A 27,604-nucleotide genomic window follows, 5' to 3' on the forward strand; every position below is an offset into this window, starting at 1 on the left:
TGTGGCATTGACCTGGTCTCTAATCTGAGCTGCTGTTAACCTGCGATTTCTGAGGCTAGTGACTCGGATGAACTTAACCTCTGCAGCAGAGGTGATTCTTGGTCTTCCTTTCCTTGGGCGGTCTGCATGTGAGCCAGTTTCTTTGTAGTGCTTGATGGTTTTTGTGACAGCACTTGGGAACACTTTCAAAGTTTTCCGAACTGACTGACCTTCTTTCTTAAAGTAATGATGACCACTCATTTTTCTTTATAGCTGCTTTTTTTTGCCATAATACAAATTCTAACAGTCTATTCAGTAGGACTATCAGATGTGTATCCACCGGACTTCTGCACAACACAACTGATGGTCCCAACCCCATTTATAAGGCAAGAAATCCCACTTATTAAACCTGACAGAGCACACCTTTGAAGTGAAAACCATTTCAGGTTACTACCTCTTGAAGCTCATCAAGAGAATGCCAAGAGTGAGGAAAGCAGTGATCAAAGCAATAGGTGGCTACTTTGAAGAACCTATAGAATAGGACATATTTTTCAGTTGTTTCACACCTTTTTTATCTTTATAATTCCACATATTAATTAATAGTTTTGCTGCCTTCAGTGTGAATCTACAATTTTCATAGTGTAAGGCTTGATGCTTACACTGCTATTCTGGATCAATAATCGCAAACAGAAAGCAGTTGAAGGATGGCGTGTTTAAATAATTATTTACCTGACTCCATTGTAATTAATCTGACTCCATTAAAGTTGTTATCATCATTGATAAAGAGAAAGAATCTCAATGCCTTAAAGCAGGCAAAGTTGTTAATTAAGTTACATGTTTAAATATACAGACAGTAAAATGAAACAAACCAACACTCTGTATAAAGAAATTAGCTGTAACATGCACTGCTGAGCAACAAAGACAGTGAAACTGCCTTTGTTAGCATATGAGGCTACGTACCGTTGTGCGGGAGACACAGAGTAAAAGCCTTTCTCCCAGATCAACAGTTACCTCTCCTTATACCCTGAGCAAAGCATTGTCAAACATGAGTGAAAACCAACACCCAAAACCAGCTGAACATGAGAGCAAAGTTAAGGAGATAAAGTGGGGGAGAAGAACAATAACATACTCTCCTCAGGCCATGACTCAACAATAGTAAATATATTGTATATTGAAATACAATCAATCAATGTCTCTGTTGATTTCATCACTACAACGCTACGCAAGTCATAAACTGCCAAATGACACCAAACATGACAAAGTTATATGAAGGAAGATTACAAGCAGATTAATTGTGTATGGTGAAAGGCACATGGTTACTGTAAGCAAATGGCAGAAATGTATATTGGAGCTGTGATCAAATCTGCCACGCTAGAAGGACCCATCCCATGCTTGGAATATCTCAGTAGTCCTTCATTAGCATAGAAGGTATAAATAATAGAAAAATATATAATATTTTCTCAGCTTACAATAGTCTCGAAAGTAAAGAATACTCTTTGAATGAGGTGTGTCCAAACTTTTGGTCTGTACTGTGTGTGATATAAGATGCCAGCAATGTGCTACATCTGGGAACATGTAAGCAATGTAAATAAACATCAATGTGCTAAATTGTGCTAGCTACAAGCTAGCTAATACCTGATAAAACATGCCAGTATTGTGTTTGATTAAGCTAGATACATGTTAAATGAGTAATAAAACATGCTAGCAGTGTGCTAATCAAGCTTTTATTATGCAATACTTCATATGCAGTGTGCTAAATCTGGCTAGCATTATAGAATAATTTATGATGGATCAGGTCATTGCTGAAAATGAATTACATCTTAATTTTTATTAAAAGAGAAAAAAGTAAATTCTGATTAATAATTCAGAAAATTGTTGCTTTTTGTATTCTTTATTAAATAAGTTCATTGCATATTACAGCAATTTGCACAATTAGACTACAAAAATATCATAGGCTAGCACAATAATGAGAATCATAACTGAGAACAATGAGAACTAACAAAAAATTTAATTAACCGCTAAATGTACAGATGCATTTAAAAACTAAATATCATACAAGCCAAAATATTTCATAACATCTTATTTTTTTAACTGAATTTTGTTCTAGACATATTCCCCCACTTCTCTTTCACAATCACAAAATGTATCTCTAACTATTAACTTAAAGTTATTGTTTGCAGGAAGAGAATAATGTGAGCTTTATGTAGTGTAGATGGTGATGTGCCAGGTTAACATGTCCAGAATCAGCCTGAGCTCTGAGAGGAGGAGCTGAGTCAGGATTTTGGCCAACACTACAGCCTGTGGAGTTGGCATGTCGCTCTCTCTGCTACATAAAAACACAATGAGCCACAGACCTGCTAACTCTGCTGAGGGCCAGTTCTTCTCCATCTACAGAATCTGACTTGAGTATACGGCAATGTGAGGCACTGAACCTGACAAACAACACTGACTACAGGACACAGTGACAGATAAAATCTAGAAATAATACGTCATTGCTTTACATTGAACTTAAAGAACGAAGGATAGAAATGTCTACTGATGTTATTAAATGTACATACTATAGGTTCCAATTATTTTGGATGATTTAAAAATCACAATTGTATTTTTTTATAAAGATTTTCCCATGGTTATGAAGAAACACATTTACAAAAGAAGATAATTACTAGACAACAGGTTCCAAGCATATTTTATTTGGTGCAATCTCTTTTTTAATAAATAAGCTATAACATTATTTTATTTTCATTGAACAATTAAATGACTCAATTAAGAACCTCCTTATTGCATTACAGGTTGAATTAGAATTTTCAAAAGATTCTCTTGAAGAAATTATTAAATAATAAAATTTGTATTTATTATTACTTTGCCCAGACCTGCATTCACAGAATTTTGTAGGCTTCCTTCCAGCGTCCACAGAGCAAACCATTTTTATTTATTCCCATCGTGTTTATTTACTTCTATATTCATTTCAGTAATATTTTTGAATATATTGTAAAAAAGATGGGTTCTTCCACACAATTCCTGCATGATGTCCCAATCCAAATTGGTTGTTAACTTAATAGTTTTTACAAATTTAAATTTATTTGATCATATAACAACTAGGTTCTTTCACAAACAACTTAAGAATTGTGTAGTTTCAACTTATTTTGAATACATAGTAGCAAAAGTCATTTTTAAGTGTAATATGCATTTTGTATTATTATTTTTTAAATACAATAAGATTTGCAGAGTAATATTTTAGTGGATGCAATGTTTTTTAAAAGTGGTTCTAATTGGATTTGCATTGTAAAACTTAATATTTTTATTTTATTTTATGTGTTTATGTTGTGACATTCTCAGTAGATTCTGTCTGTCTCAGGCCATCACCTATTAACAATCTTTTATTTGTAGCTCAATTTAGTTTCAGCAGGTAACTTATCATGATTGTGACCATAGATATCTAAGGAAGCACGTTTTGAAATTAATAAAAGAGTACAGATCTTTTTAAAACTGTGAGATAGATAATATTGTGATTTATAAAATCTAATCCTGATGTACAAATAATACTTACTTTTTTCTTAAAGCTGCATCTTTTAACTCAATTTATAATATGCAACTGCAAGTTTTATCATGCAACTCTGTGAAAAATGTCAGGATTGCATGATGCAAATTTGCAATTGCACATGTATTCACATTTGTGAGCTGCCTATAATTTAGGAAGATGAAACATTACATCAACTTTTAAAAGTTGATCTCTTTTTAAGTAAAACCACAATTAATTGATCAAAAGACATTTAGTGTTTTTATTTTCTCTTTTCAATGAGTTATTAATGACAATAAGCTTAACAAGAGTAACTAAAATGAACTAATAATCAGCAATACATTTTTCTTTTGTACAGTTTATGGTTAACGTTAGTTATGTTATGAAAATATAACAATCATCTTTTGATGTGAGCTCAGATCCATTAAAAGGTTTTTTTATTTACATTACACATTATTTTGTAAAATAAAAGTTAAAATAACTCTAAACAGTATTGTTCCAGTATAGTTTATTTTTATTTAAAGTGTTTATTAACATGTCTATAACAATAAAAAGTCATTCATAATTTTCCCTTGGCTTAGTCCCTCATTTGTCAGGGGTTGCCACCAGAATGAACCGCCAAATATTCCGGCATATGTTTTACTCAGTGGATGCCCTTCCAGCCACAACCCACTACTGGGAAACTGCACTCACTCATTCACAAACACTCAACTTGTGCCAACATGGGGAGAACATGCAAACTCCACACAGAAATGCCAACTGGTCCAGCCAGAACTCGAACCAGCAACCTTCTTGCTGTGAGGTAACAGTGCTAACCACTGAGCCACCATACTGCCCGATAATAAAATCATTCATCATTCATTCATTCATTCATTTTCTCGCGGCTTAGTCACTTTATTAATCCGGGGTCGCCACAGCGGAATGAACCGCCAACTTATCCAGCAAGTTTTTACGCAGCGGATGCCCTTCCAGCCGCAACCCATCTCTGGGAAACATGCACACAAACATTCACACACACACTCATAAACTACAGACAATTTAGACTACCCAGTTCACCTGTACCGCATGTCTTTGGACTGCAGGGGAAACCGGAGCACCCGGAGGAAATCCACACGAAGGCAGGGAGAACATGCAAACTCCACACAGAAACACCAACTGAGCCGACGTTTGAACCAGCGACATTCTTGCTGTGTGGCGACAGCACTACCTACTGCGCCACTGCCTCGCCTCCGATGATGATAATAATAATAATAATAATAATAATAATAATAATAATAATAATAATAATAATAGTTTTTGGGTAACAAATAATGATTTTATAATGATTTCAGAAAGATCACGTGCCACTGAGAAACCACAAAAATACAATATTTTATTTTAAATATATTTAAAAATTACCTTTTAACTTGAATTTGAAATAATATTATTTAATATTTTTCTTTTTTTTTTCTTTTACAGTACACATCTTTGAATAGTATTAAAAAGAAATCACTCTATCTTCAACATTGATAAACCTAATAAGAACATGCTAGAGCTGAATGCTGAGAGCTATTGGAGAAGCACTTGTCACATATATTTAAGTGACCCCAACAGCACAGCACTGAGAGACAACCAAGCCTCAAAGTCAAGGGTGCGCTGGAATGTCCTGAATAGATGGTTACATAAAAACCCTCAGCATGATGCTTTTTTCCAGGCCGCAGCACTAAAGGACAAGACTGCAGAGTTTAGCAGGAGTCCTTCTATTACTGCTCTTTCAAAACTACCCACTTTTATGAGGAGCAGGCAGATTTATGCTAGGAAATCATGATGTAACTATTTATTTGTCTGAGGCTTTTATTCTAAATGTCTTTATAAGTATTTGTGTTCTCATAATTAAAAACCCATGATGACCTTGGATATTTTAGCAATGATGCCTCAATGTTCTTGGTTTTGTTTTGCCAGTTAACAACTGACAGAAAATATTAAAACACTGAATAAATAAATAAATAAATAAATAAATAAATAAATAGATAGATAAATAAATAAATAAATAAATAAATAACTTGATTTTTATGGGTTGTGTGAAAAAGATCGAGCAAGAAACTGAAGGTCAAACTGACAGGGTTGTGGCACTAAACTAGTGACCTGACACAGATATTACCCCAGCTTTTCCAGATGTGAAGAAGCTTCTAGATTAGAGCACTAATGTACTGCAATACACAGGCCTTATTTATATGAATTAATGAATGATTGAGTTTAATTATCAACCTTGCTTTTATCCAGAAACCTTTGATGCTTGTCCTTCGTTTGCGAACAATATACAATTATTTTAAAATAATATGATTATTCATTCCTTCATTTTCTTTTCAGCTTAGTCTATTTATTAATCAGGGGTCGCGACAGTGGAATGAACTGTCAACTTATCCAGGATATGTTTTATAGAGCGGATGCCCTTCCAGCCGTAACCCATCTTGAGGACAGAGCACCCGGAGAAAACTCAAGTGATCACTGGGAGAACATGCAAACTCCACACAAAAATGCCAACTGACCCAGCCGATGCGCAAACCAACGACCTTCTTGCTATGAGGTGATTGTGCTACCCACTGCGCCATCGTGACAACCCATAATATAATTAATCTTAATATAATATTTTTTATTTAATTTATTTAATTATTTAACCAGAAATGTCCCATACAGATACAATATCTCTTCTACCAGGAAGTCCTGGTCAAGACAGGCAGCATAGGATAGAGTTAATACATCCCACAACACATAGACACACACAAAAATAGTATAAACATAGTATAGGGATAGATGGTACATATTTTTATACAGTCGAAGTCAGAATTACTAGCCCTCCTTATTTATTAAACCCCCCATGTTTAGTTTTTCCACAATGTCTGTTTAACAGAGAGCAGATTTTTTTCAACATATTTCTAAACATAATAGTTTTATTAGCTCATTTTTAATAACTGATTTATTTTATCTTTGCCACGATGACAGTAAATAATATTTGACTAGATATTTTTCAAGCCACTTCTATACAGTTTAAAGTAACATTTAAAGGCTTAACTAGGTTAATTAGGTTCACTAGGCAGGTTAGAGTAATTAGCCAAGTTATTCTATAACGATGGTTTGTTCTGTAGACTATCGAAAAAATATATAGCTACACTAATAACCTTAAAATGTTTTTTAAAAAATTAAAAACTGCTTTTATTCTAGCCGAAATAAAACAAATAAGACTTTCTCCAGAAGAAAAAATATTATCAGACATACTGTGAAAATTTCCTTGCTCTGTTAAACATCATTTGGGGAAATATTTAAAAAAAAAAAAGAAAAAATTCAAAGGGGGGTTAATAATTCTGATTTTAACTGTATACATTGAAGCTCACTCCATATATATGGAGCATACTTGGAGAATGCAGATTGTGTGGAAAAATGGCATCTTAAGTAAGAGCATATCTGCTGATCTGGCATAGTGAGTATTTGAATAGTACTCCAACAAATTAAATACTTGCTGTTGTAATTTACTAAATAAAGCTTTAAAAATAAAAACTAAGATATGTTGTTTTCTCTTTAACTGTAATGAGAGGTTCATTCTGTCATATTATATATAAATTACAGTGATGTGTGTGTGCACTTGAACCAGTGACAAACCGTAAGGCACTATATCAGGCAACAATATCCATTTTTTTAAAAAACATTCAGAGCTGCGTGCATATATAGTTTATCTCCATAATCCAATACTGATGTGTACTCTCAACTAAACGATAATAACCAAAATCATGTCGAAGGACACCATTTTACTTGTCAGTGTATGACTGAAATCTATTCAGCTGTAAAAAAAAAAAAAAACAATGTAATAATGTAATACAATGTAATTGAATGAGCTAAACTGGCTGTAGTGTATGTGTGTGAATGCAAGAGGGTATGGGTGTTTCCCAGTGTTGGGTTGTGGCTGTAAGTGCATCGGCTGCATAAAACATATGCTGGATAAGTAGGTGGTTTATTTTACATTGGTGACCCCTGATGTATAAAGCGACTAAGCCAAAGAAAAATGAATGAATGAAGGTATGAATAAATTATTATATTAGATAACAATGTTTTAAATAGTTAGTCATGATTTTTTCCAGAAGTGATGTTTATAGTATATTTATTTCTTATGACTTAATTTGTAAAAATGATGACTTCATAACATTCGTTTGCAGTTTTACGTCACACAATACTACGGAAAAAAAACCTTTCAGAATTGCGTGATGTAAACTCTATACTAAAAACAAAATGACAAAATTTCCTTAAATTAATGACATTTTTAGGTTCCTATAACTATGCTTAAATTGCTGTTTTACTTTGTTGGTTTTACATATTTTCGTTTTTACTATTTAAAATTTTTGTTTGACTTAAAAAATACTATTTTAATTGTCGTTCATCTTTCATCAGACTTCATAACTATCTATTTTTAAATCACTCCTAAAAACTTCACCTTGGTGTTTAAATATTATTTTAATAGTCTAAATAATCTAAATAAAAAATTGTCTAATTAAGATTTATTTATTTAATTATTTAGTCGTTTCTCTTGGTTTATTCATCTGTTTTTATAATCTGTCTCTTCATTTTACTTCTTATTTATCTTATTTATCTTATGTACAGCACTTTGGTCAGTGTTGTGGCTGTTTTTAAATGTGCTTATATGCAGTTGAAATCAGAATTATTGAACCCCCTTCGATTTATTTTATTTATTTTGAATTTTTTTATTTCACAAATGATGTTCAACAGAGCAAGTACATTTTCACAGTATGTCTGATCATATTTTTTTCTTCTGGAGAAAATCTTATTTGTTTTATTTCGGCTTGAATAAAAGCCGTTTTAATTTTTTAAAAGCCATTTGAAGGTCAAGTTTAAGCTATTTATTTTTTAGTCTACTGTTATACAATAAGTTGCCTTATTAACCTATCCTGCCTAGTTAACTTAATTAACCTAATTAGGCCTTTAAATGTCACTTTAAGCTGTATAGAAGTGTCTTGAAAAATATCTAGTCAAATATAATGTACTGTCATCATGGCATAGATAAAATTAATCAGTCATTAGAAATAAGCTATTAAAACTATTATGTTTAAAAATGTGTTTAACAAGTCTTCTCTCCGTTAAACAGAAATTGTGGGAAAAAATAATCAGGGGGGCTAATAATTCTGACTACTGTAGTAGACTACTGTAAACTGTAGCATTTTTACTAAAAAAATTATTGATATAAATATTAAGTTATGTATTCATAAAATTACAAGCATTTACTATCTCAATGGTCATCGTAATATTGGGATATGTGAAAAATAACATTAGGAAAAATAGTAACATCTGAAGAAAAAAACCTAATGACGTTAATGAGCTAATTTATCCCTACAATTATGTAGCATCATATATCTGGAGAATACAGTTATTGCACAACTAAAATGTGCACTCTATGAATGAGATCCACAAATGTAAGGTCAAGCAAGGTAACAGTTTTGACATGCATTCGGTCTCGTCCTGAGCCCCAAAGTTTAGAATTTTCAGCGCATATGTATAATAACACAATACATTCCACTTTTAATTATACAAGCATCAACATCCACAAAATGCACCAGTCACGACGTGCTCCCTATCCACAGTGATATGAGACTATTTAACTCTTTAAATGCAACAATGTAGCTATTGTGGCCATTGCATTCTTGTTAACCTTCCAATTCCAGAGGCGGCGAGAGTTGCAAACTTCATTTCGCGGTCAAGATTATAGGCGACATGCACATTCAAAACTCAGAAACATCCCGGGACAAACTACTGCAAGTTTCACAGGCCTAGCAAAGTCGTTCAAAATTCAAAGAGATAAAAATATGAGCACAATATGATAAAAACGTCAGTGTCTACTGTACCATTTTGATCCGAGCTCTCTAGCGTCGAAGGAGTCCGCGAATAACTCCATTAGCGCAGGACTTCCGCTCGCCATGTAACAGTGCGCTGGATTTTAACATTTCTTCAGTTTTCCTTCCCCTCACTGTTTTTTTTTCCGCCGTGCTAGCAGCATTCAGACAGACAAAAATGCAGAGGCTGCTTTTGCAGTAGGAATTGGTGATTGGAGCTCAGGGATCATATGGGCTTTTGTCAGAAGTTTTAAAGGGCCATTGCACTGGATATTCTTTTTTCTGTCTGAGCTCTAAAATGTGCAATCAATACCAAGTGCCCTTATGAGAAGATATGAGCATTTGTTACACAGCAGCTGGTGACCTTGCATGTTTGACAGTACTTTACAAGAGCATGCTGAATGCTGAAACAGCAGGCAGCACAAGCAATTATATTTCCTGTCTGAATATGCATACTTTTCTGCAGTAATATACAGTATACATATAAAACAAAAGTCAAGTAACACTGCACCTGCTGAGGTTATGAATTTAGCAAACAGCAGAAATAGTCCCATTGGGTCAATTAAGTTTTAAGTAAAAATGTAATTGACGATTTTTGTGATTACACTGTACTTTAACAGTTGTATATACAGTATTCATAAAAACGTATATGTTTATACATCTGAAGAACTCTTTAATGACAGTCAGTAAACAAAGTAATATCAGTTTATATTTTTAGGTGTTCACAACAAGAGTGGAGAACATTTTGTCCTGTGTAACGAAAGCACCCAAAAAAATTCAGCAAAGCTTTAAAAACAGGCAAAACAATGTTGCATTCTGGGCTAAATACACTTGTTGTGCGCTACAATTCATCCTACACACACTAAAGATCTGCCGCGAGTAGACACAATGCTGATGTCCGTGAACAATAATTGGAAATTGTCAAAAAAAAATAAGACTGCTCGAGCATTTTAAGGTCGCTTCTTGTTACTTCATGTCTTGTTTTATTTCAATGTCTTTGTTGTGTGCTGCTTTCACATTTCAGTTAAACTGCACCAGAGTTCATTGTGGAGGGCCATCAGTCATCAGTTCTGGAGGGCCGGTGTCCTGTAGATTTTAGCTACAACTTGCCGCAACACAGCTGCAAGGACGTTTCTAGAAAGCCTAGTAGGAGCTTGATTAACTAGCCCAGGTGTGTCTGATTGGCGTTGAAACCAAACTTTGCAGAACACCGGCCCTCCAGCACCGAGTTTGGACACTCCTGTTTTAATGCATCATACTCAACTTTGTGTACAGTAACCAACATTTAAAATGGGTCAAAACTTTTTTTTTATCAGATTTATCCTAAAACTAACAAACAACGCTCATTCTAGGTCATTGGCTGGGTCGCAAAGGCAACATTCTTAGGAGAGAACTCCAGACTTCCCTCTCCCCTGACACGTCTTCCAGCTTCTCTGGGGGGGGGGCGGCATCTGGGGGCACCAAGGCATTTCCAGTCCAGCCAATAGACATAGTCCCTCCTCCCTAGGTAGGTGTCCAGGAGGCATCTGAGGGCCTACTCACACTATGCCATCCGTACCGTGCCCAGGCCCGTTTCCCGGATCGTTTGAGAAGTGTGAGTGCGCTGAATCGGGCTTAAGCACGGTTCAATTGGTCGGCCCTGGCCCGGTTGGAAGAGGTGTGCCTGAGCGCGGTTCACTTGGGCTTTGGCGCGGTACGCTTGTGTGCGAGTGCAAAACGCGCCAAAGCCCGAAACTGAAAGCGAGACGTGACTTTTAAGGGACTGTTTCATATGGATTTATTAATCATTCTTACTGTTCAGTGAACGCAAACTGCCGCCGTTTATTAAAGACGCAAACTCCTCACTGCACGACAGCTGCGCGCCTTCAGCAGACCTCCTCATTCCTGCAGCACGAGAGCTTTATGATTGTTTATGAGCGCCAAAAGAGGCGGATCTGTTCGGCGAAATATCTGACTGCGTGTCCCCGCATCCCTAAGGACTGTTTGGCGAAATATTTGACGGCATATCAAACGACTGAAACGATATAACTAGAGAAATCTCCTCTGTGCGGCAGAGTGAGAGCGCTTCTCACTGAACAGCCCAGCAGCGATGACGTAAGCGTGTCGAAGCCCGTTTGTGGCGTGAGCGTGGGCCATCGGGGGAGACGGGAGGGGGGAGCGTGCTTTGGCCCGGTTCGAGGCAACTGTACCTAATGTGAGTACGGCCTGAAACAGATGCCCGAGCCACCTCAGCTGACGTTTCTCGATGTGGAGGAGCAGCGGCTCTACTTTGAGCTACTCCCAGGTGACAGAGCTCCTAACCCTATCAATAAGGGTGTGCCCAGCCAGCATGCAAAGGAAACTCATTTTGGCTGCTTGTATGCGAGATCATGTCCTTTCGATCAGTTATGAGCTTAATGACATGAAGGATTCATTCACTTCAAGTGTTGATTACTATATAATATACCTCTGAAAAATGAAGTACAGTGCTCAGCATATAAAATACACCCCTTACAAATCTATATTTTTAATAGGAAGCTACACAAAATTATATTTGTGCATGTACATTAGATTAGTCAGTACTGAAGTCAAATCCGGAGCTTATCTAACAAAATAACTTACGATAATGGTCCAAAAACTATTACACCCAAATTTAAAAATCAAGAGACAAAAAATCTAATTTGTTGCAATTTTTTTGGTTGCAATATTTTTATGCAATATTTTGTTTGCATTAAATTGTATTTTCTTTAGATTTGTAACTTTTTACTTGCCTCCGCAGTGACCATCTCCTAATGCATCATACTCAACTTTGTGTACAGTAGCCAACATTTAAAGTGGAACAAAACCTTTCATCAAAGTTCTTGTCAGGACAATTTTGAAAACCTTTTTTGATTTACTTTAAACGTTGACTACGATATAATATACCACTGAAAAATTAAGTAGATGTCGCTACAAGACTGCTATTTGAAAACTTAGATCCCTGAAAACATTATATAGCACTTGTAGCATTTCACAAACAAATATTGTTTTATTTACAGTTGGCAAGGTGTGTCTGTTATAATTCAACAGTATATCAATAAGCAGCATTAGATACATTCAGAGTATTTTATGTACAAATAAAAATAATAAAAAAACAAGTCAATCTATTAAACATAAAACATTCATTTAGTCCAATCAAAACTTTTTCCATTGATGTTAACCAACAGAGCTGCGTGTTACAATCCTTCCAAACATGAAATACATTTTACAAACTCTCATGTTTCAAAGATAAGTAAGAGGTAAGTAGCTGTTTATATATAACCTTGGCTATACAGTTGGATGGTTTCTATGCTCCCTTTGCTAGGAATACAGAAAAAGTGTCAGAATAAAAAGTGGTGACTAAGTTTTTTTCAAATGTACATTCATTCATAAAATGTAAAAAAAAAAAATACAGCATAATGTCAGTGTACAAGAAAGTATGTAAATTACCATACAAAAATTAAACTATTGATCCAATCATTATGCCTTAAACTCAGCTGTATCGACTGCTTCGACTATGACTTCGCCGCCTAGAGGAACTGCGACTGTAGGAGCGATATGACCTGAACATAAAGAAAGACAACGCATTAAACATATTATTATATCCATACAATTCAGTAAGGACAGAAGCATGAACTGATGATTTACCTGGACCTGCGATCAGAGCTTTTGCTTCTCCGATGCCCTCTTCTTCTGCTACGACTGCGGCTGTGGCTAGAATAACTATCGTAAGAGTCTGACCTGTACATCCAAGAACCGAAAAGGAAAAGAAAAAACACAAATTGTTTATGACATCAAATTACAATCAAAGTTTATTCATAATTTGGCACCATGCTTACCTTGATCTGTAACGACCTCTATACCGACCCCTAGAGCAACTCCTACTGTGTGTGCGGCTGAAACATCACATAACATCTTAAATAGTTAGAAAAATGAATCTCCTATTGTACAACAAATGTTCTTTTAAAATACCTGAGAATGGAGCATAACGGAATATCTTTATCGCTTACCTACGGTAACTTCGGTAGGTGCTACTTCGAGAACGAGAGTGTCCTTTACTGTATCTACTTCTGCTTCTACTTCTACTGTAGCTCCTGAATTAAAAAAAATATATATGCAAACACTTAAAAAAAAGGTGTACAGAATTAACATATAGATATTAAAAACAATGTCTTCTAAAATCAACCTGGAAGAGTAGGTGTAGCTTCTGGACCTGCTCCTGGGGTGGCTATATGAATGGGACCTACTTCTGCGGTGGGACCTATGACTAGACACAGACTTTGACTTGCTCCTTGAGTGATTATGGGCTTCAGGCTTTTCTCCTGCAGCTGGAAGGGAGTCTTCTTCACTTGAGCTGTCTTGATTTCTGGGTCTTTGATTTAACCGAGCAGTCTTTCGTACCTCATCAAAAAGGGATCCTGGACGAACTTTACTCTTGCTCTTGATCTCAATCTTGACACCCTGGCTCTTTCCTACAAGTTGATCTTGCTGTTTGTTTATTTTCATAATGAAAGGCTTTCTCGTAATGGTTTGCACAGCCGTCATCCCTGTCAAAGGTTTCCATTTATTTTCAACCACTGAGACACAACTGTCACCAGGTATAGTTTCCTCTTGTTTACTGTCTTGTGGTAAAGCTGATCCAGTAGTAATGGAGCTGACTTTATCTTTCTGAGATGGAACAAGCACGTTGTCGTTATTTAGAATATTTTTCAGTGGGGAAAAGCCAGTTGCTTTGGGCCCAAGTTGCTGAGCTTCTGGTATGCACTCTGGAGAATGTGGCTCAACTTTATTCAGGTCTGATGGTTTGTTACTTGCCAAGTTAGTGTCTGAAAGATTGGAAAGGGTTTCTGGGTGGCTTTGAGCAAGATCTCTTTTGGTATTGTTGTGTAACTTTGATTTTTGGATTTTAGGCATCTTCTCATTCTCATCAATAACTTTAGAAGACTCTATTGACAACTTATCTTGCTGTGATTCAACAATCTTTTGATCCTGATCTGTATTCTCTGAGACTTTTTGCTTGATCTGTTCAGCCTTTAAATTACGTTTTGTTCCATCATTGATGGCATCAGTACTTGCTTTGTGTAATTGCTTGGTTTGAGTGACTGAATCGTCCTCCTCACCTTCGTCCCCAAACTCTAGAGGAGGCTGCCAATGAAATGTCTCTTTTGGCTTCTGATGTTTCTTGGATTTCTTGGCCTTGGATTTACGAGATGCTGACCTTGAAGAATTCTTCCTCTTGTGTTTGTGCTTCCGTTTGGCTTTTTTGTTCTTGTGCTTTGAAGGTTTTGTGTCTGCAGAGTGCTCGTCATTAGCTTTTAACTCCTTAGACATTTCAGCACCTAGGTTTGGCCATAAAGGGTATTCATATTCTGATTCTGTACTAGCCTCTCCCTCCTCTTTCTCAGACAAATATTTAGCCTCACCAACAGCAGTTTTATCTGGTATTTCTGTGTCACTCTCAGACTCCCAACAACGAGACAAAATCTGCCTTTTTTTCATTTCATTAAGTTCTTCATCTTTAACAAGGTGCTGATTGTGTACTTTGGCAGTATTAGTCTTACTTGCATTCTCCTCATCACTTTCCCAACCAGATGCACTTTTCTTGTCCATTAATGGTTCTTTCCTTCGATTGAGGTTCTTGCTTTTTAATGCCAATGCCCGTAGGGCTGAAAGAGAATCAAGCGTGTTTTTCTGTACCAAGATGTCACTTTGCACGTGTAATGGGCTGTATGGATTATCTGATACATCCTCTGAGGAGGGAGATGTATCTTTGTGGCCACCATCATGACGATTTGCATGGTTGTCTCTCTTTTGAGCATTTCTATGAGAACTGAAATGTTTTCTCTTCTTCACAGTGGATCTTTCTTTGTATGAACTATAAGATTCTGACCTACTGCAGGAGGACGATCTATTGCCATAATGAGTTGGTGATTTGCTGCAGCTTCCTGATTGACTACAAGACCTGCTCCTGGATAAACTTCTTTCCAAGAGCCTATCAGGAATGTTACTGTTACCACTGCTTGGATCCCTTTGACTAACAGCTATATCTTGCTTTAAAGAGGACATTGTCTCCAGAGGTGCATTTGACGATGAGCTTGTTAGTGCATTGGAAGCCAGAGCTGATTTTACATCAGTGTCTGGGATACGGACATAAGAAGGTTTCCAGGGTTTCAGGCCTGGTTTCCATCGAGAAGGTGGTGGACTGTCACTCATAGGCAATGCAGAGACACTCTCTGAAGACGCTGAAGGTTGAACTTTAGCTTCTTCACCTTTAATCGATTTAGGGACAGACTTATCTAATCTGGAAATACCACCCTCTGTAGGCTTGGACTTTCGAGGGGATCTCAATTCATTTCTTTTCTTGGAACGTGTTGGGGTTTCTGAACTATACCTAGAGTTTGATCTGGTTCTTGACCTTGTCCTGTATCTAGAACGAGACCGTGACCTAGAATGTGTAACAGACCTCCCTGATCGGCTTCGACTTGACCTCTTGGATGATCGAGCCCGCCTCTCTGACCTTGAGTCACTTCTAGAATATGATCTGCTCCTAGATCTCGAATAAGACCGTGAATCTCTAGAAGAGCTCGATAAGTAATGTCTCCTTTCTGACTCCGATTTATACGATCTATGTGAGTGACGTGAGGATGAGCGAGAATAAGAACGAGAACGTCTCCTTTCAGCACGGCTTGAGTGTTTTGTCCTCTTACCTGAGGACACAGACACCTCACCATCCGTCAGAGATGTTTCCTTGGTCTTGGTCTTTTTATGTTTTTTAGCATGCTTCCGTTTCTTAGATTTCTTCTTTTGTTTGGCTTTCTTTTTTTCTTTTTTAGATCTATGTTGGCTTGAGTACACAGAGGCCTCACCCAAGGAATGTTCTCTGGATTCTGACCTGGACCTTGGGGTGTCACTTCTGTCATCCCATCTGTTTGAACAATAGTCAAAGTGAAAGTGATGTAAAAACTCATGAAATGAAAAAAAAAAAAAAACAGAAGTAAACTTCCAATTTTAGCTTATTCAAATAAGATATAACACTTTTACATAAAACAATATGGCATTACAACATACCTTTCTTCTTTACTCCATCTCTCCACACTGGGGGGCTGGTAAGCCTTGGTCCTCTGCATTTCCTCTTTCCAGTGTGGGGGAGTCTCACTGCTCCCCCGTTCACATTCTGACTCTGAACGGGACTTTGACCGAGGGGGTGTATGGTATCTCTGCAGGAAAATGCAAAATAAATCCCTCGCAAAAAGCACTTCATGCATCAACAAGACTTACATCCTCATTAAATACTTTTTGAGGAGTCAATGTCAGATCAGTGGAATTATTTAATTAAAATTTAAAAAACTGAAACGAAATCTGTAGATTGGAGTTTGCAAAAAAACATGTATTTGGTATTATTACTTGATGTTATTCTGTGTCATTGAGTTCTGTATAAATGTAATTCACAGCTGTCATACCATAGTTCCGCGGCCTTTGATCTTGCGTCCAGATTTTGTGACAGCTGGTTTGGTGTCATTTGGTACAATGTCTGTGTCCTGTACATCACTATTGTGGGGAAAAAGTATTAGTTTTCAGTTCTACTCTTTTTGGACTAAAATACTTAATTAAAAACTAGCCTTAGATTCCAGAGATTAATCATTAAACACGAAAAAATGTTAATAAAATATTTATCACTATGGGTCTTCAGAAACACTTTAAAATTTGATGTCAGCCATTTTCAGATATTATCTAATAAATGAGTGAAAAAAAAAAAAACCTTGTGATGTCTGACAAAAGACACTAACATTTTTATTGCCTCCTCCTGGGTAGGCATGTCTCTGCGGAGCAGGAAACGGTTTTCTGGCACAGGTGGGATCTCTTCTGGTCGGACCACAGGCTTCTCCCTTTTCACATTCTGTTCAGCTTCACCATCATTTTCCTCTGCCATCTCGCCCTCAGCATGACTGTAAATCAGGAAGAGTCGGCAGTATATTTCTATTATAAATCCAAAACAAGACATACTATAAAAATAGGAGGAACAACTTAATCATTGCATATTTTTCCTTCGTGACGGTTTTGAATTTTAAAAGTTTATCAATGTACTACATTTAATTGGACAAGGTCAAAAACTGCCAAATGGCTGACAAGTATCAGTAAAGGCTAATACCAAATGTGTTATTAATTTAGGTCCTTTCCTGAATAACAAATAAAATGCAAACAGATGAAACAAAACAGATGACGCACGGTGTATATGAGAATTTACAATCATTTACCTTGCGGGTCCTGCAGCTTTAACAGTCTCTCTGTCCTTCTTTGCCTCTCTTCTGCTTCTCTTTGCATGTTTACTCTTTGAGCTTCTTTTCCTCTTTCGAGATGTAGGCTCGTCTTCTAGTGAGGAATGCTCAGATAAAGACTCAGAGGAACTCTGAGAGTCATCCTCAGAATAGAATGCTTTTCTCAGTTTGCCTTGAAGAACTACGGAAGACAAAAGATAATCTATTAGTTATCTAAAAAACATTTTTCATCAGTATGTAATTAATTTGAACTATAGATGTTTGTACATGGATCAAAATAAACAATATATAAAGAACAAACCATTACACAATATTTAAGATGGGAGCAGGATTTTGGCAGATTTGTCAGATTTAATATTAGAATGACAAAATAGACACCGTGACTGACGTTGTACATCACTTGTTAAAGGAAAAACATAGAAGAGATGCGATTTGTTACTTGACACTTTGTCACATCAAGCCTGGTTAGAAGACAGTGTAAGTACATGTATTAAACATGGGCTTTGCAGTCTTTCAAAGAGCTGCCATTTTGTTTCGGGATCTTTTCCTTTTCTATTTTTAGACACCATATTTACCCCACAATGCAACCGATGTGGAGATTAAAATACTCTCCATTGGTTAAAGACAAGTTAAGACAATGTAGTAAGAGGCAACAGGTCTGAAGCCAAAATTCCTCTTGCACACATAAACAAGCTTACCGTCGTTTGCAGACTTTGTAATCAGCTGTCCACAGTCAATCACTCTGACATCAGCATACGGTCTGCTGGCTGAGTCAGTCTTCAGCCCCTCAATGTTCTTTATGACCTCAAAGCCAGAGATGACCAGCCCGAAGACCACATGCACTCTAAAATAGACCAACAGTTCTTACAGTTACAAGAAATGTGTAATACATTTCTAAATTCTACATTTTACATGAATATGTTGCTCTAAACTACACGTGATAAAACTAGTTAAAATGAGCCACTGGATTACTATGAACCTACCCATCTAGGTGAGGCGCTGTCTTTGTAGTTCTGTAGTCAGGCAAATTACATTACATCCAAGAGAAATATGTGAGGAAAAAAGGAAGGAAAAATTAGTTATATAAAAAAGCGCTTAATCTTTCATCAAGAAGAAATTTGAGTGCATCTATTCAAACATTGAGAAATTTTAAACCAGCAGTGCTCGCACAATAGCAAAGGCTGGATGGGTAAATACTAAAGATGAACAGGAACAGGTCCAAGATCTGCCAACATTACGCTGACAAAACCAGTTCATCTCATTCATCTCATAGAAATCACTTTGTCCATGGCAGGAAAATACATCCTGCAATGCTAAACTTGAAATACAACAATAACTGAAAGACCTCAGGATGTTGGTGCTGGGAGAACAGATTTCATATGAGGTAAAACATTATTTAAACATAACAAGAAGCCAGTGCTAGCTAAAAGCAACCAGAAATACACAGTCAGGAGAGAGAAGCACAGCCTTGGAGAGACACTTTACCTTGGTAGAGCAGGATGCTAGAGTTTCTGCAAATTTTACACAAAAACGGCAAGAGAAAAATTGTAATACATTTGTAGGCAAAGAGGAATTTCTTTCTGATCATAACATATTTCTAAATGCACATTGACAGGGGAAAAGGGAGATGAAAATGCACCTGCATCCCACATGAATATGTAGATTGTTAAAAAATAAAGAAAATGTGTATATATAAAAGTAAAGAGATTGAAGAGCTTAGGAAAGCTAGAAAGCATTGGCAAAAATAACATTACTAGTGATTTGCATGAACTGTGTATAGTTACTCTATGTTCTTTGTGTTTTAACAGCTTTAAAAACAGATACAGGCTTTCAAACACGCATTATTAAATAAGTTGCACCACAGTGCAACATCTATGACAAAACAATTCTGTTGAAGTGATGAGGAATACGTAAACTGTACGTATTGCATGTGTCATTTAATAGTGACCAATCAGTCATATTAAATGCTAAAAAGGTTTGATGATGAATGACTGATTGTTTCTATAAACAAATACACCCTCTGTGTGACTTATACCAGAGTAAGTAGTACTTACATGAAGAACTGGGAGCCATTTGTGTCTTTGCCACGGTTGGCCATCGACAAGAGGAAGGCTCTGTCATGTTTGAGAGTAAAGTTCTCATCTGTTGAAAACAGACAAGTACAGAGAACGACACTTAATGCTTGGCGACTTCTAAAAGTGTTAAGGAGAAGGATAGAGACAGGCAAAGAGATGTTTATGAACACCTGACAAAAGTGATGCTTTTTATTCTGCTTCAGAGTGTTTCTTATGCTCTTCAGTACAAAAGCAGAGATGTTCTACCCTGAGCTCTACTATAGTAACGACTGTTTACATTAGAACTGTTTTGTCAAGTTGGGCCAAATTACATGAAGGAATAGTTAACCTACAATTATTTAATTTCTCATGCCATACCAACCTTAGTGATTTACTTTCTGTCATGGAACACAAATGGTGAAATTGATTATCACCTTGTTTTTCCATGCAACTGCTTGAGCCTTTAAGTTTTAAAAAATGCAAAAGCTCTATTTAAGCAACTGCTTGAAATCGTCTGCACCAAAGATTATTTAAGTTTATTTTGTTGTACCACCAAATAACCAGTTTGGAACAACATGAGATATGATTAAAATGGCAATCTTTGCTTCAACTAATCATTTTAATGACTGTATTATTTCGAAGGGTGCTGTAGTGCACGACAAGCCATCCTGGAAAAATAAAGGAAATTATAAAAAACAAAGAAATGAAAACAAAAGTCAGTCAACCAAATCAATTTCAAGGTCCACATATCCATGAGCACACTCTGCAGTGTGGACGTTTTTGTCAATGTTGGCATAAGGGATTGGAATGGGAAATGTTTAGTCTACATTGTGTTACTGCACTGTGTACATCTCTTACCTTTTCATTTTGCAAAAGACCACAATCTCTATAAATAAAAGAATATGTTGAAAATTTTAGGCAAGAAGACTGGACCTTTAAATAAATAAATAGCCCTTATTCTCCATGCTGACTCAAAAAGAAGACCATTATATGATCACAGGAATAAAACAGAGCCAACATTTACAGCTGCAGTGAGATCTGAATAATGAACTGAATGAATGAAATTCATGCACAGAACTGAGATCCTCAATCAAAAATGTCATGCAAAAGCTGTTAAAACACAAATTAAGTGACTTTGCTAAGGTTACGGAGTGCTTGATTCAAACCAAACCCGATCTGAAGATGGCTTACCTTCAAAGAAACCACCAAATATAGATTCTCCCCCTCTTCCATTGCCTAAGCAAAAAAAAAAAACATTATTTAACAAGAATAGTGAGAATGACAAACACACAACCCAAACCAAACTGGTTTAGTTATAAGCATAATTGTGCATACCCTCAGTAAAATCACCCCCCTGGATCATGAAGTTCTTTACAACTCGATGGAAAGTTGAACCTTTATAGCATAATTTTTTCCCTGTAGCTTTGCCACTGCCTTTCTCGCCTGCAAGAAACCCAAAAGAACACATCATTTCTGATTATTTTGGGTCAAAGGTGATTTTCAAGCATCAAAACTATAAATATTTCATATTTAGTTTTTTTCCCAATGCATTAGCTTGTGTCCTGTCCTTTTTGATCTTCTTAGACATTTTGACTGTGATATATTGAAGACACCTACTAAAGCAGGGGTGTCCAAAATCCTGGAGGGTTGGGGTCCTGGAGAGTTAAGCTACAACTCTAATCAAACCCATCTGAATTAGCTAGCTATCTTACTAGATAGACTAAAAACTTTGTGGAACAAGTTTTTAGCTAGACTTAGCAGGACCTCAAGAACTGAATTTAGACACCCTCATATTAAAGGGTCATTCAGAAAAAAACAACAGTTTGTATCCGCTTGTTAAGTGGTGACGTGTTTGTGACGTATGTAATACTTTTTCCGGGTCCAAGCCGCCATTCATTTGAGTGGAGAAATCATTCGTTTATGATCACGTTTTATTCCTATCACACATTAAAGTTAATTTTATATAAAATCATAGTGTACACAACAATCTCTGGGCTTGCTGCATAACAAATACCAAAAATTTTACAATTTATAAAAAAATTTTATCACTTTTTGGCCATCGGATATTAGGCATGGACATATATACTGCGATCGTGATTTTTGAAAGCCTTAAATCGCTTTGTGAACATTATTTTTACCATTTCATGAGTCTCCCCATTCAGTTGAATAGAGAGCTTGGACCCGGAAGCAGCTTCGTGTGACGTCACATTTAACAAGCAGATACAAAAATAATCTTGTTGAGCATTTCAAGAACAAGAATAATTAGTGGACATAAAACTCTTAAAGATAATTCTACAAATGAATTGTCATTTTAAATCTTTAAAATTAGCCACTACCTTCAAACCAGTATGCTATTCCAATTTGTCGGCAAGCATACATTTTACAGCAAATGATAAAATGCTATTGCATAAATGATTAAATAGACATGTACATTTTAGTTCCTCAAAGGTTATTTGAATTAAATAAATACAGTACTTGCATTCAGTATGTTTTCTAAGTATATAAAGTCAAATTATGCAAATTTCATTTGACGTGGACACCAAAATAGGGCATCTAGTCTTTGAGCCTTTTATACAACAGGATTGTATATGTAAACATCAGACATTGACTAGGCAAAAACCAAACCAACAAGCAAGGTTTCACATAGCAGGTTCCTGAGAATCATGCAAACTGCTCTGAATCAGAGAAGTGAAATCAGTCTAATAGAACAGTTATACAGACAGCAAAAGGTTGATCCTATCTGATCTGTATGGAAGTGATGCCAATAAAACTGCAATAAATACAGGAGGGTGAGGGTGACTCTGGGATTGCTATATATGCAACATAATAGCCAGCTGAGGGCATATGTCTCTTATTTCAATAACATCTGGTAAGAAAAAAAAGTCGCCTGTATTACACCAAAGCAGTACTAACTTTAACATATTGCCAAACTGTCTCAATGCAGACTAAAGTGACTCTTGTCTATATATCAGGTTAAGTTTTTAGTGCAGTCAGAAACAGACCTGCACTTGCTGATAGGCGGCCGGGACTTTCAGCAGGTCACCTGCAGGTCTATTTTTGTGCTACTGCCCTATGGTTATGAAAGGGCATTAGTTAAATACATTTACAGGTTTAGGCAACCATAGCAATCTTGCTTGTTTGGTGTTCACTATTTAAACATAGCAACATTACAGCCACCAAGGAATCTATATCTTAATATAAATATAATATATCTTAAATTTTATATCTTAATATATATCAGTGAATTTAATCACTACTTTTTAGAGCAATAAGAGTGTGATCACATAACATCTTTTGGAATAAAAAAATACATTTAAATAAAAACAATTACAAAATTTCAAGTAAATGTGATATTATGCTTCTCTTGATTTTTCTAGTTTATTAAAAATGTATTTTACATTTTCCTTCAACATATTTATTTTTAGACCGTGATCTGAAGTTTTTTTTTTTTGCTAGATTAGCTCCAGTTGTGGCTTTGGTACTGACTGTCTAATCTATTGTATATATTATACAAATATATTACTGTAAAGCCTGCTATAGAAAATATACATTTTAAAGAGAGATCTGTGGGTGGTGAACTTATTTATACTGATCCCTCTACAGTATGTTTCAGTTTTTAACAAATTTTTTTTTTTGTTTGTTTAGATGGCTATTTTGCACAGGGTGTTGTTCAAGTGTTGAATAGCAACACTTGAATATTGAAGCGTTGCCATGTCCACTTTTTAAAAGTGATCTTTTAGCTTACAAAATCCAGTTTATAGAGTTATTAAAAGTGGGCCAATTGGAATATTTGAATATGTGGATTTGAATTCATAAATTAGGTTTATTTTTAAAATGTTCTTATTTGGGTTTTACTAGCAAGATGTGGCAACACGAATGAGTAAATGCATCACTTGTGCATCACACATACAGAGGAGATAAATAACGCTGAATTGTGTAAAATATGTCACTAGTTGTTGGTTCATTTATACACAGATTGGCTAAATGCAACAATTTTTAAGGATTCCATCAGAAATTTTTAAATATGATTTTTCACTCCATTACTAAAATGGCTGAATTTAATAGATGCAAAACAGGATTAAGCTCTATAATCCACGAAAGGTGATATCTATCTATCTATCTATCTATCTATCTATCTATCTATCTATCTATCTATCTATCTATCTATCTATCTATCTATCTATCTATCTATCTATCTATCTATCTATCTATCAATCTATCTATCTATCTATCTATCTATCTATCTATATATATATATATATATATATATATATATATATATATATATATATATAAAAGAGATTATTTACATTAATTTAAATAACACCTAGGGCTGGACGATATTGTAAAAATCTAGCATTGTGATATTTTTTATTTTGCAATATATGTTGCGATATAAATACAATTTCACCAGATAATTTGAATATCTCCATTTCAAAAGAAGTTTGTCAATTAAGTATGTTTGATCAATTAAGATGTGTTTTTGCAGTGGAAGTGCATCTCCATAAAATCTAATAAACAATCTTAAAACTTTTTGATGTCCCCCGACACATTGGGGTCTCTGCTATTTGCAGTGCATTTCTGTAATTGCATGTGTTGCATCTATAAATACAGTCAAGAAAAAGATTGAATTGAAAAAGTGTTTTATCATTTTCTGAGTTTAACAGTATTCAAGTACAGTAACTGAATGAGAAAAAGTAATTGTTGTTAAGTTACAAATGGTACAAATTCTTATGTCTGAATTCTTTTAAGGTCATTTTACAATCACAGGCATCAAAAACACATGCAAATCATGAATTATAATTCAGACTCAACATTGCATATGCTCACACGATATGCTCATGCTAAAATGATTTTTTGTGCAGCCCTACTGACAACCAAATGTTGCTGCAATGTAAGGCACATAGGTGTTATTTTTTTATATAAAGTATTTTATGTCAGATATACATACCAGTGCACAGGCAAAGGAAATTTTTACTTGTCTTGGGACAAATATCGGAGAACAGTTGAAAGACAATTCGTCCAACTAGGAGAAAGCAAAATGAATGATTATATTTGAGATGAAATATGATAAAACCCAATATTAGAATACTGTGACTAATTCATCTTAAAAGTGTGAGTTTAGTGTGACAAGCAGCAACACCTCCTTCATATTCAAATACCAGGTCAGTCAACTAGAAGTGTGTTTTTGCATAGGTTTTGGATAAAAACTAAAATTAGAAGGCTCTCTAATTCATTCACATGTGATAAAACATAAATGGTGTTAAAACATTTGCTTAGTAAAATTACAGGTGTAAAATTACTAAATAAGCACTCCTGGCTTTATGGCACAGACGTCTCTCTTAAAACACATCATTACGGGTAGACTGAGGTGAAATGCAGACATTATTTAGCACACACAATGTCTGGGGTTCATTAAAACAGAGCTGCAGGTTAGGGTGTGGAGTCTGTGGACTGCCACAACAGCCTTTCACATGTTACAAAACAAGCACATATAATGTTTCACTTTCGTATTAAATGCATTCATATTTAGCTGGTTAGAGTATTCATTTTACATCCAAATTCCTTGACTTCAAAGTTTCAGTTCACACAAAATGATAATTACAGATCATGCAACTCTGAACCCTTTTTATACACTTGCAACTTTGAAGCAAAATGCTTGCAAAAGTTAATTTCTATAGCTCACTTTAAAACAGTTCAGAGATCAGCTTACTATTAATGAATGTCAAATCTTACCTGGTTCTCTGTTGATTTCCACGTCAAAATAGCACTGAGGGCGATCTTTCACCCCCATTTTTTCCACAGAGTGGGCTTCCTGTAGTGTACAATCAAAGCAAAACACTGTTAAATCTTGTATTCTCCAATAACTCACAGCTGAAAGGAAAACATTCCACTTCAGTTCTCTTCCAAAATTCTCTTTCTCCTCAGATTTTAAGGTGACATGAAGAGTAAGTGAACAAAGTCAGACAGTGAGATTGGGGAAGCGTTTCAGTTAACCAATGAGACACACGCCCCTCCAAACTTCCTCCCCCTTTTTTGAGCAGTGCTCTGTCTGTCACTGGTGCCGGACACCACCCTTCTGTGATGAATGAAACATTACATTGTTGCGGTAATGTTTGCTCTCATCCTGGATAAACCAGATGTTTTCTATCTTTGGGCTTTGTTTGGATATTTGCATAAGGGGAGGAGCTACAAATATGAATAGGAAAGAGACTAAACAAATTAAAACAAGACCTTGGCACTTATGAAGTTAAAAAAAGAGAGAGATCAACATCTTGTTATGCAGTGCTGAGTAGCTTTGCCAAGAATCACAGATCTTGAAGTCTTTAAGACCGACGGAAGAATGTCTTATCATCAGATTAACACAACATCTCAAATTACAAGAGAGGAATGAAGTTATTGAACTACAGAAAATGCCATGCCAGTTGCTTTACCATATAAAAATAACTCTGTTTATCAGCCCTGCGGTTGCAACTTGGAGAGATGGTAAATGTCAGTGTGAACATTACATCAGGACAAAGTGGAAAATATTATGAGGAAAACACTCAAAATATAAAAGATTTCACCTAAATCATGTTTGGAAAACCAAAATAATACTAACACTATTCTATATTTTCTTTCTAATGTCTATATACACGTGTTAAATACAAATAACTATGATATACAAGCACTACCTTTCCATTTTCTTTTTTTTTCACCAATTAAAAAATGCAATGTACATTTAATGAATGTGAAATGAAGATAAAATACAGTAATGACAATGTTTTTTTTTTCCTCTATCATCAGGAAGCATTATACTCGAGCACCAAACCCCATATCTACAGATATAATCCATTCTCAGACAGGTTACATAATGTAGATCAGCCATTTCTGATTGTACACACTAACACGTTTATTTACTCTAGTCTGATAATTGAAGCAGGGGTTTAAATACTGTGCTAGAATCAAAACCAAACCCATTCATAAATATATCATATTAATATATACACCAAATTAAGCATGACGATGACATTACTTATGAACTCAAACTAAACCACGCTGTTGTTAGAAGAACTAAAATCAGAATTTCGTTTAGACTATTAGCAAACTGCTAAATGGTAAACCCGAGTAACGTTAGCTAAAACAACGACTCAAGGTGACCAGAGTCAAAGAAAAACTACTTTATTTGAAATAACTTAACATGTAAGCTGTGAATGTTTTGGTTTGAGCCAAATGGCTATCATTGTTACGTTAAACGTTACCATTGAAAGCTAACTAGTAATGCTATGTAAGACCCTGGAAATACACTATTATGGACAATTTATTGAATAAAAACCGATGCTATTATAAAGCTATATTCATGGACTAAAACATATGTATCGTTTTTAGTTCTACATACCTTAACAGCTAGTTAAAAGTCAAAAAGCTCCAAAAAAGCTAAACCCGCTCTGTCGACTGATCAATGGAGGTATTTTCATGTTGCCAGATCTTTCGTGAGAACCGAGCAACCTGTTTTGTTTGCTACATGTGTCGAAAGAGTGTGTATTTCAGTAGTTGTGTATAATTCAGAATCTTACTCATTTATGATAACATTGCCATTTATCCTCCTATGTATTGTGTAAATAGGCCTTAAAATAGGGTCAAACCTATTTTATACAGGCATTGGTTCAAACTCTAATTAAAAAGAAGATCTAGCTTAAAACACAAGATATGGCAACATCAGATTCCCACTTTCTTATGTTAGAAACTGATTTGCCGCCCACTATCGGAAATCAGCAGTATTTACAAGAACTCATTTTTCTTCTGAGCTCAGAATTAAAATATAATTGCACATTTATGTACGGTATGAATCTTATATTATATTATAATCATTGCTGTCAGTAAAAAAACAAACGAGAATAAACACACACTTAGGATTTTTAAGGCTGA

The 27,604-nt window shown here is 35.5% G+C and overlaps 2 protein-coding genes and 1 long non-coding RNA gene across 5 annotated transcripts in view; 1 reads left to right on the top strand and 2 right to left on the bottom strand.

Moving 5' to 3' along the window:
- The window catches only part of zbtb47b (zinc finger and BTB domain containing 47b), a 57,866-nt gene extending 48,295 nt beyond the window's left edge, over positions 1-9,571 (bottom strand). For both annotated transcript variants that reach the window (XM_087309472.1, XM_087309473.1), the window contains exon 1: positions 9,382-9,571. The gene's annotated coding sequence lies outside the window, so the exon portion shown is untranslated. The remainder of the gene's footprint in view (positions 1-9,381) is intronic.
- Positions 9,572-9,651: 80 nt separating this feature from the next.
- Positions 9,652-13,083, top strand: LOC147831048 (uncharacterized). Its single transcript, XR_015524919.1, has 2 exons — positions 9,652-10,450; positions 10,592-13,083. It is a non-coding gene; the product is annotated as an uncharacterized LOC147831048 (long non-coding RNA).
- On the bottom strand, positions 12,357-27,156 carry nktr (natural killer cell triggering receptor). 2 transcript variants are annotated; one of them, XM_087309470.1, is made up of 17 exons: positions 27,075-27,156; positions 25,433-25,511; positions 24,648-24,722; positions 21,032-21,139; positions 20,888-20,932; positions 19,697-19,784; positions 18,626-18,655; positions 18,341-18,486; positions 17,622-17,823; positions 17,154-17,312; positions 16,827-16,914; positions 16,435-16,583; positions 13,553-16,291; positions 13,377-13,460; positions 13,206-13,262; positions 13,015-13,107; positions 12,357-12,929 (listed from the first exon to the last, which is right to left on the bottom strand). In XM_087309470.1, the coding sequence occupies exons 2-17, from the start codon at positions 25,488-25,490 to the stop codon at positions 12,860-12,862; spliced, it is 4,191 nt and encodes a 1,396-aa protein (XP_087165596.1). In that variant the 5' UTR covers positions 25,491-25,511; positions 27,075-27,156; the 3' UTR covers positions 12,357-12,859. The 2 variants fall into 2 exon arrangements, with proteins under 2 accessions (XP_087165596.1, XP_087165597.1); XM_087309471.1 differs by lacking the exons at positions 21,032-21,139; positions 24,648-24,722; positions 25,433-25,511; positions 27,075-27,156 and adding an exon at positions 20,555-20,582 and having other exon boundaries at positions 20,888-20,918.
- Between the last annotated feature and the right edge of the window lie 448 nt (positions 27,157-27,604).

The sequence above is a fragment of the Danio rerio genome, chromosome 24 (assembly GCF_052040795.2).
Source record: "Danio rerio strain M-AB ecotype USA chromosome 24, GRCz13ab, whole genome shotgun sequence".
Lineage (NCBI taxonomy): Eukaryota > Metazoa > Chordata > Actinopteri > Cypriniformes > Danionidae > Danio > Danio rerio.

Bases quoted from the DNA above. Each gene is read 5' to 3' on its own strand.
- nktr (XM_087309470.1), bottom strand. From the start codon at position 25,490: ATGGGGGTGAAAGATCGCCCTCAGTGCTATTTTGACGTGGAAATCAAC. The intron at 18,487-18,625 runs GTAGGTTCATAG...GGTCTATTTTAG, and splicing joins ACAGCGCCTCACCTAGATGG to AGTGCATGTGGTCTTCGGGC. The intron at 13,263-13,376 runs GTAAGCGATAAA...GTGATGTTTCAG, and splicing joins ACCTACCGAAGTTACCGTAG to CCGCACACACAGTAGGAGTT.